Source organism: Suillus discolor, assembly GCF_016758755.1.
Source record: "Suillus discolor strain FC423 chromosome Unknown F5147scaffold_6, whole genome shotgun sequence".
Lineage (NCBI taxonomy): Eukaryota > Fungi > Basidiomycota > Agaricomycetes > Boletales > Suillaceae > Suillus > Suillus discolor.
The window spans coordinates 103815-122394 of record NW_024541253.1 but is presented as its reverse complement, the minus strand read 5'-3'; the positions used below and the strand labels follow the sequence as shown (position 1 = coordinate 122394).

The window sequence follows — 18580 nt, the reverse complement described above, 5'->3', positions numbered from 1 at the left end:
TTGCAGCAATCATAATCTGTTTTGCAAAGCTCGTTCGCATTCTGACATGCAGTGACAGACAGAGATACTGTCAGAGCAACAAAAACCGTGAGGACGAAAAAACGCATTTTCTGTACGAGGTGATATGGAATCTTCTGAGGGAGATATCTCTAAGATGGGGAAACACTAAGACGACGGCCAGCTTTTATATTCTGTGTGTACTTATGGGCATGATTCTGATCGATTTGGCAGAATGGTTATTGCTGTCAGATTCTAGGCAGAACCTGTAAGAGCTTATTCGATTGATTACGGTCATCGTATCATAGTAACCTGACAGCAGGCATCAACGATTCTCTTCCTCTTTATCTTTGCCACCACAGAAATCTCGCTCGAATACCCAGTCTCTCATCCAAATCACCCACTCATCGCTTCATAACTCACTGTCACGACGTGCTGCTCGGATTGACAGCTCAATTTTAAAGCGACCTGCAGGTCCAAAATCCATCCTAAGGCGCGTAGGTGAGTCATGTAGTTGACTTTGGTTACACAGCGACCTGCTCATACTCACTTGGTTAATTCTACAAACCATGGCATCGCAGCAATCTGCATCTTTTAGGCAATCTTCCCTGTATTGGGCACATGCACTGACAGATATTGATGCTGTCAAAGCAACAACAAAAGCGAGGGGGAAACGCATCTTCCGTGCGAACTGATATGGAATCTTCTGAAGGGGATATCGAATGATATCTCCAAGTATGAGGAAACACTATAAGACGGCCAGCTTTCATATCCTGCATATACTTATGAGCATAATCATAATCCTGATCGATTTGGCAGAATTGTTAATGGCACAAATTTAGGCAGAACCTGTAAGAGCTTATTCATTTGGTTACGGCCATTGTATCAAAACCCAAACTCTTTCTGATCGCTTCATCGTTTGAACCTGCAGGAGGTCTTTTATACAGAAAAATTCTGACTTCGTATATCTTTAGTCCATCATCGGGATGAACGTCGAATTAAAGAGATCAACAACGGGACGTAAAGATTTGCTTACTACGTGGTGACCACCATTGCGTTCGCGCTTTTCATGACTTAGTACATCGACATCATGCTTCAGAGACAAAACTGGGTCTACAGACGCCAGGCTACTTTGCTGCAGCGCGCGGTATGGCCCATTCTTTTCCTCAAGAGGTCCGGAGACATCATATCTGAGAGAAACTGGTGGTCTACTGATGAGTCTTATTTATGCAACAATTCCTGATCGAACGAAAATTACGCAACTTCATCGATCAGCACGTTGATCAACTCTACAAATCACTAATCACTCACGGTCAGTGCCAATTGGCCATACTGGACCGATGCCGAAAGCAGAAACACAGCTCATTATGCAGAAAATACCGAGGTACTGCCATGCAAGTGAGCCATGCTATCAGATTCAGGAAAATTACCAATACTCACGCAAATCCCAATAGCGCAGCCACTGCATACATCAGTTTGGCAAATGTTGGGACATTGTCGGCGCCAGCCGTGTCAGCCTGAGCGGACATGGTAGAGACTGATGACGAGGCTAAAGCAGCAACGACGGCGGGGCGAATTGCAGAAGAGAAACGCATTGTTTGTGACTCTCACGATATGGGATCGGATAATTCTGAAGGGAAGGGATTAGTGGCTGGAAAATAGACGGCTGACTTTTACGTGCTGAATGTTGTCATTTGAAATTCTCCTTGTGTGGTTGTGCCAGCCAAGGTCCATCAGCAATTTGGTGCGGAACTACTGTCTGCTGGACACGCGTTCCCAGCCAGCCATCGACTGGGTCCAAAAGCTTAACATCTCGGAGTCATCTCCACATACTAGCTCCAAGGGTTCGTGTTGACGAACGTGACAGCCCTCTCTGGTCCTAGCACGAAGACCTTGAAAGCGTCAGACTCTTGAATGAATTTTACTTGCGCTGCTATCTCCTTCGCCACCCCCAGGGTCATGCTGAGTATGATGTCGTGGGTTACTGCATGCAAGTGATTGCGTTGGTGTGTAAATAGCCGACAGTCGTGCAATATATGCTCTCGCGTTTGACGGGACTCTCCACATGAGCAGCCAGTAGGCTGAGTTTGCACGAATAAAGCATAGTGCTCTGAGCTCTCCGATGAATCTATGTCCTGTGCGGCACTGTGTAAGGCGGCCATAAAATTGTTGAGTTCTGCACCTATCAAGACATCTCTTTTAGCGAAGCAGGTAAGATGTCACGGACCACGGTTACTTGATATACCAGCAAATTTACATACCAGTAGTAGCCGAATCCACGCTGAAACAATTCTATGACTGATTATTTTTGTCTTCAAGGATATTGAGTTCTTCTTTATCATCTTGAACTTGTAGTAGTTAGTCCTCTTCGTTGAAAGTCAGTCGGGCTCAGAAAGACATATCGTCTCGTCACCATTAATAGCGGATGTGAGCAGTGCATACGGGTTCGAGCAACCCGTCCGGCTTGTTGACAACTTTTCATGGATACAGTTTGGATGTGAAATGAACACAGTACTATGGTTGAAAAGACTCGGGTATCATGTAGAATTACAAATTGTGGACTTCCCATCTGCGTGTGAAAACTCTTGATCATCCTCTTCCTTAGGCCTTAGGCTTCAACACGTTTGTCATGAATACGATCAGCAACAAAGTGGTTGTTGCAAGACTAGGCACGCGGTCGACCATTCAGATAGCATTCACAAATATTAATATTGAACAGTGCGAAATTTTTCCAAAAACAACTGTACTGTACTGTACTGATCGGCTCCGAACTAGGTATTACACCGTCAACCATGATAAAAAAGCGAAAGCAGAAACACGACTCACTATCGCGACGTGCCGCTCGGGCTGCCGGATTAATTTTAAGCAGGCTAGGATCGCGTCTGACAGACCAAATCTCCTCCCTAAGGGGCACATGTGAGTCATGCGGTTGAATCCTTGTTACACAGCGACCTGCTCACATCAGCGCCACAGGTCAAGTTATTGCAGCAATTGCTCGTTTCGCATAACTGTCCCACAGTCGCACATGCACTGACAGACATAGATGCAGTCAAAGCAACAACAACCGCGAGGAGGGAGAAACGCATTTTCTGTGCGAGGTGATATGGGTTCTTCTGAAGGGGATCTCGAATGATATGGGGGAACACTGTAGGACGACGACCAGCTTTTATATCCTGCATCTGCTCATGGGCACGATTCTTCTCATCGATTTTGCAGAACTGTCACATGCAACAAATTTCGGCAGAACCTGTGGGGCGTATTCAATTAACAACGACCATTAAACCATAACTTGCCTGCAGGCATCGACGATTCTCTTCTTCGTAACCACAGAACTCTCGCTCGAATCACCGGTCTCTCGTCCTAACACCTCACTCTTCGCTTCATCATTTGAACCTGCACTGACCCTGCCAGTGCAACGACAAAGTCAAGAAGTTAGTATCATTCTCGCCGATACTTCCGATATGTACTCGGTCGTTATCTCGCGTCATTTGTCGCTTACTGGTTGTTCCCCTATATGTAGCACACCTGGAATTCGCCTACGCCATTCGTAGGCCAGTGACCCTGCAACTGCTGCGCAGATAATGAGGTATCTTTTGGAAATTGATACTCTTTCTCATTCTTGGCATGCGCTTGGTCGAAGATCCCTGGTACAGTAGCCATGGCCACAGCCATCACAGCTCGCTCTATAGTTTTAGACAACCACGACGATATCAAGTTATTCCATGGCAAACCCCGACGACCCTATACTTCCTCGGAGACAAGGAACAGCGTTGATGAAATTAGTGACCATCAACCAACACTGTTCCAAGTTCCTCTTTCTTGTCAACTGTCACTTGTACTCCATCCAACACTCACTCGATGAAGAGAGACACTACCGCTCTCGAGCTCCCCGGAGCTACCATTTGATGGAAAGTACCGGGCAGGAAGTGATATTAATTAAATACTCTTTATCTTTATTCACTTTCATCATAACGTGCGCTCCCATATGACCTGGTGTGGGCTTCGACTATTTGACAGTACAGTCGACTCCCTCCTAACGCATACCTCTTGGGATAGCCCCAGAGGTATGACTTATTAGGGAGTATGGGGTATTCAAGAGAGCAAAAGCCCTGCAAACTAACTTTGGAAATCCAAAAATGTATGTCTTATGAGGGAGTATGGGTTATACCTGGTATGGGTTAGGAGGGAGTCGACTGTAGCAGAAAATAACCCGTCTGTCACGTGACGATGTAGCATCTCGCGATTGTTGGCTCCATCAAGAAATGGATCCATGAGCTAGCCTTCGAAGCTTCAAGCTTCAAGGCCAACGTTAGACGAACCGATTCAAGCTGTGCAGTACGTTCCATCTTCTCAAAATTAATCATCAACAGCAATAGATGCTTGTTTCGACAGCCTCTTGAACTCAAGCTTAGTAATGGACCGCGGGCAAGACTAAGTAAGCACGGATGATCATTTTCAGATAAATTCAAACATTCATATTGCTCGAGCAGTACAATTTTTTTTTCCAAAAGCAACTGTACTGATTGGCTACGAACTGGGTATTGCACTATCAACCATGATATCAAAAGCAGAAACATGACTCACTGTCACGACGTACCACTCAAGTTGCCAGCTGAATTTTGACCGCAGACCAATATTTCTTGCTAAGGGGCGCAGGTGAGTCATGGTTGAATCCCTGCCACACAGCGACCTGGTCATACTCACACCATTAATATAACAATGAAGACCTTGGCAGCAAGGACTGTCTACGCAAGGTCCTCCCTCGCTCGAACATGACTGACAAATATAGATGCTGTCAAAGCAACAACAGCGAGGAGGGAGAAATGCATTTTCTGTGCGAGATGATGAGATCTTCTGAGGGGAATCTCGAATGATATCTCTGAGGATGGGGGAACACTGTAGGACAACGACCATTAAATCATAACCGATTATCTTCTTCGTAACCACAGAACGCTCGCTGGAATCACCGGCCTCGTCCCGATCCATCACTCATTGCTTCATTTGAAACTGCACTTATTCTGCCAGCGCAGCGACAAGTTGAGAAGTTTTTTTAAAACAAAAATTCATTGTTATTGTCCTTTGGGGTCATAGACCTTATGTCGGACATAGCCCTATTCGAGTGCGGGGGGCTTACTCCCGGCTATCTATCGTAAGAAAGTTGAGAAGTTGACACTCACGTCGAGCATTACTACTCGGTCGATATCTCATGTCATTTCTCTCACTCTCACTCGTTGCACCCTTATCTAGTATCTGCAATTCGCCCACGTCACTAGTAGTAGGCCAGCAACTCTACAACTGCTGCGCAGAGATAATCAGATATCTTTCAGAAATTTATACGCATTCTCATTCTTGGCATGCGCTTGGTCGAAGATCCCTGGACCCTGGTATAGTGGTCATGGTCACATCCATCACAGCTAACTCCATAGTTCAATCTAGACAACACGAAGATATCAAGTTATTCCATGGCAAACCCCATCCCATCTGCATGCGAAAACTCTAACTCGGATAAATCATTCTCTTCCTTGGGCTTCAACACGTCTGTCATGAATGCGATCAGAAACAAAGTGGTTGTTGCATGACTAGGCACGCGGTCGACCACTCAGATAACATTCACAATTATTAATATTGCTTGAGCAGTGCGAAATGTTTCCAAAAACAACAACCGTACTATACTGTACTGATTGGCTCCGAACTAGGTATTACATCAACCATGATAACAAAGCTCAAGCAGAAACATGACTCACTATCGCGACGTGCCGCTCGGGCTGCCGGACTAATTTAAGCAGGCTAGAGTTGCATCTTGCAGATCATATTTCCTCCCTAGGGGGCGCAGGTGAGTCATGCGGTTGAATCCTTATTACACGGCGACCTGCTCACACTAGGGTCACAAAACAAGTCGGTGCAGCACATTTCTAATTCGCATGTCAGTCCCTCGGTCGCACATGCACTGACAGACATAGATGCAGTCAAAGCAACAACAACCGCGAGGAGGGAGAAACGCATTTTCTGTGCGAGGTGATATGGAATCTTCTGAAGGGGATCTCGAATGATATGGGGGAACACTGTAGGACGATGATCAGCTTTTATATCTCACATATGCTCATAGGCACGATTCTTCTCATAGATTTGGCAGAACTGTTGTCACACGGAACAAATTTCGGCAGAACCTGCGGGGGCGTATTCAATTAACAACGACCATTAAATCATAACCTGCCTGCAGGCATCGACAATTCTCTTCTTCGTAATCACAGAACCCTCGCTCGAATCACCGGTCTCGTCCTAACACCTCATCCTTCGCTTCATCATTTGAACCTGCACTGACCCTGTCAGTGCAACGACAAAGTCAAGAAGTTAGCATCATTCTCGCCGATACTTCCGATATATACTAGGTCGATATCTCACGTGATTTTTCGCTTACTGGTTGTTCTCTTATATGTAGCACACCTACGCCATTCGTAGGCCAGTGACCCTTCAACTGCTGCGCAGTGATTTTTTGGAAATTAATACTCATTCTCATTCTTGGCACGCGCTTGGTCGAAGATCCCTGGTACAGTAGTCATGGTCATAGCCATCACAGCCCACTCTGCAGTTTTAGACAACCACGATGATATCAAGTTATTCCATGGCAAACCCCGACGACCCTATACTTCCCCGGACACAAGGAATAGCGTTGACGGAATTAGTGTGTGCAAATCTCTGTCTCAGTCTTACATGCAGTGACAGACATAAATACTGTCAAAGCAACAACAGCCGCGAGGACGAAAAAAACGCATTTTCTATGCCTAGGCACGGTCGATCATCTTAGATACATTCAAATATCCACATTTCTCGAGCAGTACGAGATTTTTCCAAGAACAACAGTACTGATTAACTCCGAGCTAGATAAATTCCACCCATTAACTATGATAACAAAGCGAAAGCCGAAACATGACTCACTGTCGCGACGTGCCTCTCAGGCTGCCGGCAGCAGGCTAGTCGGCTCGCAGATGAATTTGTCATTCTAAGGAGCACAGGTGAGTCATGTGGTTGAATCCTTGTTACACAGCGACCTGCTCACACAAAGAAACTCCTTACAGCATTCGTCTACTTTGCATGATATCCCATCGATCGCACATGCACTGACAGACATAGATGCTGTCAAAGCAACGACAACGGCGAGTAGAGAGAAACGCATTTTCTGTGTGAGGTGATAATCTTCTGAAGAGGATCTCGATTCTTGAATGATATCTCTGAGGATGAGGGAACACTGTAGGACGACGACCAGCTTTTATATCCCGGATATGCTTATTGGCACGATTCTCGTCGATTTGGCAGAACTGTTGTCACACGGAACAAATTTCGGCAAAACCTGCGGGAGCGTATTCAATTAACAATGACAATTGAATCGTAACCTGCTTGCAGGCATCGACAATTATCTTCTTCCTAACCACAGAACCCTCGCACGAATCACCGGTCTCTCGTCCTAACCCTCATTATTCGCTTCATTTGAACCTGCACTAGCAGGGCCAGTGCAACGACAAAGTCAAGAAGTGAGTATCATTCTCGCCGATAGTTCCGATATGTACTCGGTCGATATCTCCCGTCATTTTTCGGCTACTGGTTGTTCCCTTATATGTAGCACCTGGAATTCGCCTGCGCCATTCGTATCCCAGTGACCCTGCAACTGCTGCGCAGAGATAATGAGGTATCTTTTGGTGCGTATCTCGACGGTAACCCGTCTGTCACGTGACGATGTAGCATCTCGCTCCATCAAGAGATACTACTAGATCCACGAGCTAGTCTTCAAGCTTCAGCTTCAAGGCCAACGTTAGACGATCAGATTCAAGCTGTGCAATGCATTCCATCTTCGTACGACCTCCCAATATTAACTATCAACAACAATAGAGGCTTGTTTCGACAGCCTCTTGAACTCAAGCTTACTAGTAGTGGACCGGCGCATCAGTAAATTCACACATTGCTTAACGCACTTTTCAGCTACTTGTTGCAAAAATCGACATGCTATTTGCACTTATTGTACTTACTTACTTGTGCTGAATATTTGTCAATGGCAAAAAGCGCATTAAATATTTGTCAAGGGGCAAAAAGCACAAAAAGCACAAAAAGGAGCACAAGCACCAGGATGAAATTAAAACATAGTAGGATAAATACTAAGTAAATAGTAGCTACGAAGAGCGATGGCGCGTATGGGACATCCTGGGGGTGTGAGAACATTTTCAGCGGCTGAAAATTTCAACTATTAGCTACTCAACTTGCTCACCATTCTAAAGATGACGCTCGCAGATATGGTACGCACATCCGTACGTGGATCGATGCGGACACTGACGCAATCAACAGCATCTAGTCCAGTTTGGAGAACGTCAACAGCCAATAGTAACAACGGACCTCTATGACACGCGAGGTAGGCGCAACGAAGCGAGACGATCCGATGTCGAAGGGCGAGGGAGGACTGGGATTGGGTTTTGGAGGGGGCTGAGGGCGATCTTCAGTTGCCTGGATCAAGAGACGCTTGAGGTCATGCATGACCTGGCGTGACGTTGAGGGCCTGCGGAGTGGTAGAGTAAAGGCAAGTTAGTACTAGTACATCTGTGAATGCCGAACGACTAATTCACCTACATTAGTGTTAGAATGTACTTGAATACGAGAACGAATGAGAATTGACGTAACTGGGAATGGATCAGGAGATGGCTGCGATTGCTGCTGCTGACGAGAATCGCTCGTCAGCGTGTCTTGCTCGACAGAAGCTGCTGTTGCAGACCCGCCAAGGAGGGACTGGGAACGGACCAGGGGGAGATGGCCATGGTCGTTGCTGCTGACGAGGTACGTCTTGTCCAGCAGAAGGTTAATAGTCTTGAGAAAGTTCTCGACAGTGAGATCGTCACCTGCCACATGAGGTTGTACAAAGTCGTGATCTTCATAAGGTGGAGGTGGACAACTGGGAGCGGGTGGCAAGCTCGCACCATGCTATTGCGCAAAAGGATAAGCGGCGCTATTCATTAACAGTATGGGCACAGGTACTTTACCTCTGAGGCGGAACTCTTAACGCTGCTGTTGCAGACCCGCCAAGGAGGGACTGACTTACAAAGTCGTGATCTTCGTAAGGTGGAGGTGGACCACGGAATTATGTGCGCTTGAGTTAATGGTAATTGGACTTGGGGAGGGCGAAGTTCGTTGGCAAGATGGTCCATCCTAGCTCCAGGACTTTGAGTTGGTGGTATTTGGAGGAGATTAAGACTTACTGTTCTGCCATAGGAAGGGGGATCACGACACTATCTCGAACACATAGTGATCGGCGTATTTATTGACATAGAATAAGCGGAAAGCATCATAAGAATAAAAATACTTAATGTCCTTAGGAATGAAATCGGGACCGTAGACAGGGATTAAGTGCGCTGCACGGTAAACGGTATCGATATGAATAACAGCGAGGTTTGGGGTGCCATCCTCACAAACACTTGGACGGACTATCCACATGTCAGTATCCTTGTCGGCAGAGTCACTGACCTTATCGAACCAATGAACAAGAGCGCATGGATACGTGGCGGCCCAATTGAATCTGAAGGAAAAAAAACATTTGACTCTGGCAACTTCGAGCCCTTTCATCCCTTCAAGGTTTGAATTGGTGTTGACAAACATGCAATCATTACGGGCATAGACATTACGCCAGAGTGGACATGCACGGATCTGTTCTCGTCGCATGCCACCAATGCCACTGGGATCACTTGGCGCATAAAAAGTCGCAGCAGCAGAATTAAAGACCTCAAGTCTACCATTGTATCGAGAGCAGCTAGCAGCAGGGACATCTTCGGGGTTGCGAGGATCATTGGGAAAGAGTTGCAAAAACAGAAAATGACGGATAAGGCATCGCAGGTATTTAACACCGACCTCTTCTGCTAGTGTTGCTACAGTCTGTGCCCGTGTTCGTTCTAAGCAAAACCTTGGTGAGTATTAAAACCGACACATTAGAGCATTACTTACGAGCAGTCCTTGCAAGCTTGACAGACGAGAGCAGTGCAGTTGGGTCATCAACAACTTCATCGTCATTAACATCATCTTGTGGCACGATAACAGGGGCATCTGGATCATCTTCAAGGACGACAGCTGCATATTGAGTATGCAAAATGATAAGATTAGATACAAAAACTTACGTAGAGCAGCCACAGCTCTTGATAATACAGAGCCAACGAGCATCCCATGAGCAGCGAAGTCTACGCGAGATGCTGCGAGCTTGTCGAGGCGTTGGTTAGCCAAAAGTATTTGGCCAATGGCATTATGCTTGCTAGACCACCTCCAGGGTTGCTTCACCGCCTTAATGTGCTTGGATTCCGTGATCGACGAGCACAATCCATTCGGCGCACCAAACAGTCGGATCATGTCCGCATAGTGGGTCATTGAGTGCTGGCGGGGTAACGAGAAGTGAGAGACTGTGCCCGTGGTTTCGAAGATCTGGTGGTAGTGGTGAAACCGAGCAAGCGCGTCTTTGAGTTGATCCAGACAGGCTTCAGTAATTACATTGTGTTGTGTGATATAACAAAATTATAAAAGCGCGCTGTAGAGACTCATGCCTCTCCTTGTGCAATATTGCAGTTTTCACCAAGGAGTATACAGCACGAACTTGTAGCATCACTCTGTATGCTTCCTACAGCTATTCCTACATGAGGCGCAGCTTTCCCGTGCATCGCGCAATGTGCGCGCAACTTCCCGCGCTTCACGATGTATATGCGTGCGCGCTTTCCTGCGCTTGAGCGCCCTATAGCGCCAGCCATCCGGAAGCATCCATCCACTGTCCACCAAGTTCCCTAGTGCGTATATTTCCATTTCTCACATTTGCATATTGTTCCATCTTTATTTTTATCATGGACCCTTACTTACATATATCCTTACATACCTTACTCGGTAGTGCTTCGGCTCCGCATGACAGTGCTTAGGCGCCATACTTAAGCGCCAGCAGTACATACTATTACTCACTTACTCACCCACCAAAACGACGGAGGACTGAACCAGAACAATACCCATTTACTACCCAGCAGAGCATAGTTGAAATCTATTCCTTGGCACCTCGCATATAACATCTCTCAGCTTGCATCTCTCACCTCTTGTCTAGTGTCTAATCATCACTTAAGCAAACTCCCTCTTACTCTCTCTTGTTTCTGCATACACGCGCACGCATTCCCGTGCTTCGCGCATTCTCGCGCCTCACGCGCACCTGCGCTTTCCCGCGCTTCGCATTCGCCAACCAGTAGCGCCTTCAGCGCCTACTACTAGATCCTTGCTGCACTCGCTTCCCCTTTAGGGTCGAACGCACTTGTCGTCTCAAGTATAGCAGACTAGGCAATGCGCGACCTTACAACACTTATAGATACAACCAGGAGCATTGTTCGTGCCTCGCTGTATCGTTGAACCTTCAGCGCGAAATGCACGTACCATGTCTTGAGGTACGTGGCCTTCGATAGCTGGAATGAAGACCTTCATAAGGGCTTTAGAATCGTTACCCGTCCACTGTTTAAAGCTGCGGCTGTCAGGAAATCGCTGTAGACCAGTGAATGGCGCCACAACAGCAATTCTGACTCAAGGTTAGAGAACACCGGATTAATGAGTGAGGTAGCATACCTTCGATCTATGTCGCTCATGATCTCGTCTCCTTGTTTGGTCCCATGCTCAAGTCTAAGGTACTTTACTACCCAATCCACCAAATGATCCTTGAAAGCGCCTTTGACTAGCTGGTGGAGGAGATCAAATGATATTAATTGATGGATGTCGGCTCGGGGGAAGTCATTTGTGAATGGCTGTACAAAACAGATTAGTGTATAATTTGAGAGCGGGTGGATCACTCACGATGAGAACACTTATGATCCCATATTCATCCCACAATGTATCCGGGTGGATATTTTCATGTATTAGGATATCCGTATGCTCTCGACAGCGTAAGAGACCACCACCATCGAGATCTTTCTGATTTGCAAGGCATCTACAAACATTGTCAGTAAATGTTGATGCTGAATGCGACTTAAAACTCACTTCAGGCACCAATTTTTAACGGTGCAGGACAGCACCAGTTGCTCCTCATAGTCGGCTATGTAGGGTCCCAGGCCAAATATAACACGTTGAAAGTGACCGTCTGCACAACGCAGGACTTCGTACTTGGTCATCACAGGCTTCAGGGTAGATAGAATCGCAGATAGCGAACGGTGAAAAAGCTGCTGGCGAAATACATGAAACAAATCGTCATGAGCATGTTGCCTATCAGCTGTGACATAGCTTAGATAAAGAATATAATTTTAAATATGAATACACATACTTTTAGGTATAGCCAGGAAACTGATGATGACGAGAGTGTCGCAATGAGTGCATCGCACATTGTTGTGCACATTGCTGATCGAGGCATACAGGGGGTAATATTCATTATTACCTGTGCCCACAGAAACAGTGGTCTTGTCGCTACCAAGAATTATCAGAACGAACGTCGATCCATGTGTGTTTGGATCCTTCGATATTTTGTCCTAGTGGATGTCAGGATGCCCCAAGTCACAAGGAATACATGAAACACGTATGGCTTGTTGCCATGCCCAGTCCGCAGACATAAAGTCTCTCCATCAGCGTGTATCATCCAATGCATCATACTCCCGAAATGGCGCATAGTCAATCTCACCCTTGTAGATAGGGTTTGCTAACATGTTATGCACCATGATGCGGGGGTCTCTGTACCAGACCTCGTATTCTCTGTCCATCCACGGAGGAGCATCATGTTCAGGGTGTTCCCCTGTGTATTGAACTGAGAGACATTGCCAAGCGACATTACCAAGTTGTGTGGCGTCGATGACCTTGTGCAAATCCTTGTGATCTGCAAATGGAGGGTGGTCGTTGTGTTTAACAGCTGCGCGCCCATTAAGTCGAGCAATAAGTCTGTGGCTCTGTTAGACATATGGCTTTGTTTGAAAACAAACTCTGCCGTTGCAAATTCAATATCGTTACGATACGGGCTCCAGTCGTGAGGAGACTTCGGTGGGACAGGAGTTGGTGGTGTGCCAGGGGGCAGAAACACACCGTCAGCTGTGCATGGTCGTCCTAAGAGCGTGTCAGAATCAGAACACATGAAAAGCACAGATTGAAAGGTACTTACCATTGAGGAACAAGTGATACGTACAATAGTAACGCTCGCTCGCATCAGTGAATTCTGACTCTGGATCCTCATCATCAGCCATTGGACCAGGTGATGATCGGGGAGGCGAGAAATCAGGAGGGGGTGGCAAGAAATCAGGAGGAGGCGACTGAGATGGAGATGGAAGCTGTTGCGGTTGAGGAAGATCCTGAGCAGGTGCAATGGTATGGCATGCGTGCATGTGCTGAGTGCGGCCAGATATGTTTCGAAACCAGCGCATACAGCCTGGAGATAGGCATGGAAACTGAAGGGCACGGTGAGTAGGCCGTTTTCTGAGCATCGTATGGGTAGTGTTGATGCAATGTATGGACCTAGTGAAAGTTTAACACTGGCTGCTAATACTGGATAAATAATTACCGTGTGTTTGCTTTCAAAGATGCCATTAGGACGAAAATGCGTGCTGCCCCAGAAAGGTTTTGTTAAAATGGACAATTATGTCACCGCACCACTGGAAAGGTTGTGGTGAACATTGATGACGGTCACCCCACCAAAGGAAAGGTTCTGGTGAACATTCCCTAGGCTATTAGACATCATTATACCACCGGAAAGGTTTTGGTGAACATTGATACTTACCGTACTGAAGGTATTTCAATCCGGTGTAGAGACTCATGCCTCTCCTTGTGCAATATTGCAGTTTTCACCAAGGAGTATACAGCACGAACTTGTAGCATCACTCTGTATGCTTCCTACAGCTATTCCTACATGAGGCGCAGCTTTCCCGTGCTTCGCGCAACTCGCACGCGTGCCTTTCCCGCGCTTCACGATGTATATGCGCCCGCGCTTTCCCGCGCTTGAGCGCCCTATAGCGCCAGCCATCCGGAAGCATCCATCCACTGTCCACCAAGTTCCCTAGTGCGTATATTTCCATTTCTCACATTTGCATATTGTTCCATCTTTATTTTTATCATGGACCCTTACTTACATATATCCTTACATACCTTACTCGGTAGTGCTTCGGCTCCGCATGACAGTGCTTAGGCGCCATACTTAAGCGCCAGCAGTACATACTATTACTCACTTACTCACCCATGAGAACAACAGAGGACCGAACCACAACGATACCCATTTACTACCTAGCGGAGTATAGTTGAAATCTATTCCTTGGCACCTCGCATATAACATCTCTCAGCTTGCATCTCTCACCTCTTGTCTAGTGTCTAATCATCACTTAAGCAAACTCACTCTTACTCTCTCTTGTTTCCGCATATACGCGCGCGCATTCTCGCGCCTCGCGCGCACCTGTGCTTTCCCACGCTTCGCATTCGCCAACCAGTAGCGCCTTCAGCGCCTACTACTAGATCCTTGCTGCACTCGCTTCCCCTTTAGGGTCGAACGCACTTGTCGTCTCAAGTATAGCAGACTAGGCAACGTGCGACCTTACAACATTTATAGATACAGTCAGGAGCATTGTTCGTGCCTCGCTGTATCGTTGAACCTTCACCGGGACAGGTCATTTTGTTGAGGGAATTGTGCTGAAAAAGTGCTGGCGAAAATGGACAGTTATGTCACCGCACGACCGGAAAGGTTTTGGTGAACATTGATGACGGTCACCCCACCAAAGGAAAGGTTTTGGTGAACATTCCCTAGGCTATTAGATATCATTACACCACCGGAAAGGTTTTGGTGAACATTGATACTCACCATACTGAGGGTATTTCAATTCGGGACAGGTCATTTTGTTGAGGGAATTGTGCAGAAAAACCGCTGGCGAATATTGATGCTCTGGATGCTGCAATAGACCCTCAATATGTCAAGGAATTAACAAGAAATATCATTCAGAGTCAGCTTTGACTACAAATTGTAGAGTGATGAAACTCACCTTCAACTTGTTAACCCACCGCCTTCAATTTTTGTCAGCCCACAAAACCCTCTATCAATAAAATGTCTCAACCTGATGCAGTCGCAACGCGCATGGGAACTCGACCTAAGAACGCAACTCAGCATCCCGGGCGCATTCTAATCAATAATCGTGGAAAGAAGCGTACCACTGCTGAAAAGGCCACTGACGACCAACGTCAAAGGGAGGCAAAGGAGGCAAGTGAAAAAGCTGTGCAAGAAAGTTATCAGTGTATTGCTACTTTGCAGGCACATATGCAGGCTGACCAAGATGCTGCGCATGTTGATGCACCTAAGCCTAAGCGTCCTCATGCACGCCCAGTGGGGAAGGCTGCAAAGGACTTGAAGACCTCCGACTCAACTATGGATGATGGGCAAGCAGGAGCAAAAATCGTCGCCGATAAGCCTGTTGTCACCAAAGGCAGGGGTCGCGAGGGTGGAGCTAAAAGGTTAGCAGCTGATGCTGGCATCGAACATCCTGCAAGTGAGGATGAGGAGCCAGTCCAAACCAAAAAGAAAAAGAAACTGGCGGTGAGAGAAGCGATTCATGCAGTGTTAAACGCTGGCATTGTTATTGACTCAACAAAGGCATGTGACAGAGAAGTTCAGAAGACGTCTGATGTGTGAGTTTATCTAACAATAACCATGATGATGCTTCTTTTGACTGAAACTACTCTTTTTTTTCTCAACATCTCGACATACGATTCTGATGCTACAAGTTCCCAAAAATTTGCACTTGCTGGACATGTCCCGGGGTGGCTGTCGAACCTTCCTGCGACTGCCCCAAAGCCAGCCGAGTCATTGATGGTGAATCTAACTGCATCTTCCATTTATCCACAGACCAGTCACTCTAAGCTCACAAGGGGGAGCACCATCAGCAGCAATGTTCCGCCCCCACTCACACCCATCAGTACCTCCAATGCTGGAGGCTTTACAGAGTTCAATATATATGTGTCTGATGAGGACGAGGACGACGAGGAGCTTGCAAAACCTCTTTCTCATATTACAAGCAACAAGGCTTACACGGTGAGTCTGATTTTATCTATATTTAAATTCTATGTAGTTTTAACCACAGCTGCAGGGTATTGCAATTGTTCCCAAAGCTCTTGACGGTGTAGAGCCTTCAGATGTTACCCATTGCGGTGCAACCGAGCAGTCTGATCTGATCGAAGACGCCGATGACATTGATGTCTTCGCGGACATCCACGGCCACTTTATAGATTCTGATGGCGCCGACCCTGCTACACAACCTGATTTCCTAAGGGAGTATTATTCTGCCAATCACGAGCCACAGTCCCCGGACCGTGATTCTGACCTTGAACCTCCTCCCCTCGCCCAAAAACCTAGGTCCCGCTCCACCACCCCAATGGATTTTGACTCCCTGGCAAGTCAGAAGCGGAAGCTGTCACCTCCTCTGGACTATGACAACATAATGGAGCTGTCATCCGAGGCCAAAAGTGTGCAGGGTGCCAATGAAGATATGAAGACCGAACCTGTTGACCCAGTATTCACGCGCCGGGTGACCTCTACAGTAAGCTTTGGTGTCTCATACTACATTTTACTGATTAAAAAATATTAGACTAATGTTGCTGCCACGCTCAAAGCCCCTCCAGCAAAGCGGGTGAAGTCTGAGTCCTCCGCTCCCTCCAAGCCAATTGTACACTCTGCATACAGGAAGAAGCATCTTCCTAAGGGTTGTCAGGTAGGAAACAAGTGGGCACGACAGTTCATCCCTACCGTCATTCGCTGCATTGGCGATCTAGATGAAGTATGGACCCTTGCAGATGATGTTGTCTGTCCTATCTTGCAGTCAGTCTGGAATGCGGTCTACAAAAGCAAGATTCCACACACAGTTGTAGCTGATGGGCCTGTCATTGCCATTGTACGTTTTTTTTCAAACACTATTTAAATCTATCATTTCATTTTTTAGACCCTCCAGCGGTTGTCAGAGTGGCACAATACCTTTAGCAATGTGGCCCTCGCCATACTCGCAAACTTCATGACTTCGCAGGATGATCTCAAAACAGATGAGGACCGCCAAGCTTTTGCATTGGCCTTACTCGAAAAGTTCAGCTTCTTATTTGGGGACATCGCGGAGGACGGAGAGGTGTCCAACCCGTTCCAGTCTGACCTCATTGTGCAGGTCCTCGTGCAGCACAAGTGTGCCACGTCTGGCACTGTCGACCTGCCGGGAATGAACAATACAGTGCCGGGGCACTCTTGGTCTTGCCACAGCAGCAGCACGTGTTTTCTACCCTTTCATATGGCTAACTTATCTTACCCTGTATTTCAGATGGAACGTGCCATCAGGCTTTTTGTCAATGGACACATGCTCCTAGGAGACATCGACACCGCTGGCAATGGTCGAGGCAACAAGACCCCACTCGATGTCAATCCATCCACAGGCAACCAGAGCAGCGTCCCCTTGGCATTTTCAGAAGTCAATTGGGGTGCGCACATGAGAGCTTACATGGCGTCTATCAAACGCTTGCCAGACTCGGTCCTTATCCGAAACTTGGAGCTCGCGCAGAGCCTCGCCATGAAGAGGCGTGGTGCGCAGATGGATGTGGACGAAGAATCTGGGGATGAGCGAGCGCTCATTTTCTAGAGGTAATGTCCTTCACTCTCTTAATTTATTTTGTGACTGACTATGAGCTTCGACGCTACTAGTACCTTCAAGGTTGTTCATGCTATGTTTTCTCGTCTTTTTTACATGCTGTCTCATTGCCGCCTCCGCTAGTACTACTAATGTCGTCATACCATTTGCTTTGTCGCGCTCGTTTTTAGCTTCATATTGATCTACTTGCTAGTACTTGTTTTTCTCCTTATTTTACTTTTTTATTTCTGGCTACTACTTAATCCTCTTGTCCACTTGAAATGCAATTGTTTTTCCTCGTAACTGTTACAGACATCCGTAACACCTACAGGAGCTCCAGCTCTGCCTACACCAGCCCCTGCTCTGCTAGACTCCCCACGCGGCGGTGCGCCGCCCGCACTTAGAAAGACAGCAGTCTGGACCGCTGTGACGCCGCCCCTGGCCTAGACGACCTTGTACCTGATCCATGGAGGCTGTACGCCTCATGGTCACCCTAGATCAAAGCGCATGTATACAGCATGTCGCTTCATGAAGATCCGGAGCGCTCTTGGCACTTCCTGTACCTATGCGCAGCCGCACTTGGCGCTGCATGCTTGATCAGAGGTTAAGCCTCATGTACCTTATCTGACCTCATGTCTTGTTATCATAGATCCTAGATATACTATTGATTACAGACTGAGCTAGAACACTTGTAGTTAGACCCTATAAGTAGACAGATTATTGTACTTAGACTTTACTTTAATCTACTAGGTTCATCCCAGAACTTGTTCAGCTAAGCCTCCCAGCTCAGCTGCCTAAGACCGCACTTCTAAGTCGCTCCCCACTTCTTAGCCGTATCCGCTAGCCCTGTATCTCGACGAGTGCCGTCTTACCGAGATCACCGGAGGAACCCTTGACGTTCCGTCAAGCCGAGAACCACCCTCAGCTTCAGTAGACTCACTCGAGTCGTCGCTGAGAAGACCTATCCTAGTTCGCACATGCCGACCGACGGTCAG

The 18580-nt window shown here is 47.0% G+C and overlaps 3 protein-coding genes across 3 annotated transcripts; 1 reads left to right on the top strand and 2 right to left on the bottom strand.

Annotated features, from left to right (window-relative positions):
- Positions 1–1699: 1699 nt before the first annotated feature.
- On the bottom strand, positions 1700–2247 carry F5147DRAFT_344514 (uncharacterized protein). Its single transcript, XM_041429305.1, has one exon. The coding sequence runs from the start codon at positions 2157–2159 to the stop codon at positions 1830–1832; it is 330 nt and encodes a 109-aa protein (XP_041297524.1). The 5' UTR covers positions 2160–2247; the 3' UTR covers positions 1700–1829.
- A 7008-nt stretch (positions 2248–9255) lies between these two features.
- Positions 9256–13433, bottom strand: F5147DRAFT_743077 (uncharacterized protein; the record flags this gene model as incomplete). Its single annotated transcript, XM_041439581.1, has 11 exons — positions 9256–9920; positions 10143–10493; positions 11397–11557; positions 11605–11780; positions 11830–11962; positions 12013–12241; positions 12293–12494; positions 12540–12582; positions 12616–12905; positions 12935–13044; positions 13139–13433. The coding sequence occupies 11 exons, from the start codon at positions 13431–13433 to the stop codon at positions 9256–9258; spliced, it is 2655 nt and encodes an 884-aa protein (XP_041297523.1).
- A 1601-nt stretch (positions 13434–15034) lies between these two features.
- Positions 15035–17597, top strand: F5147DRAFT_568182 (uncharacterized protein; the record flags this gene model as incomplete). The annotated part of the gene is made up of 6 exons (XM_041430888.1): positions 15035–15612; positions 15709–16019; positions 16117–16520; positions 16569–16610; positions 16920–17056; positions 17225–17597. 6 exons carry the CDS (start codon positions 15035–15037, stop codon positions 17595–17597), a joined length of 1845 nt encoding a protein of 614 aa, XP_041297522.1.
- Positions 17598–18580: the final 983 nt, after the last annotated feature.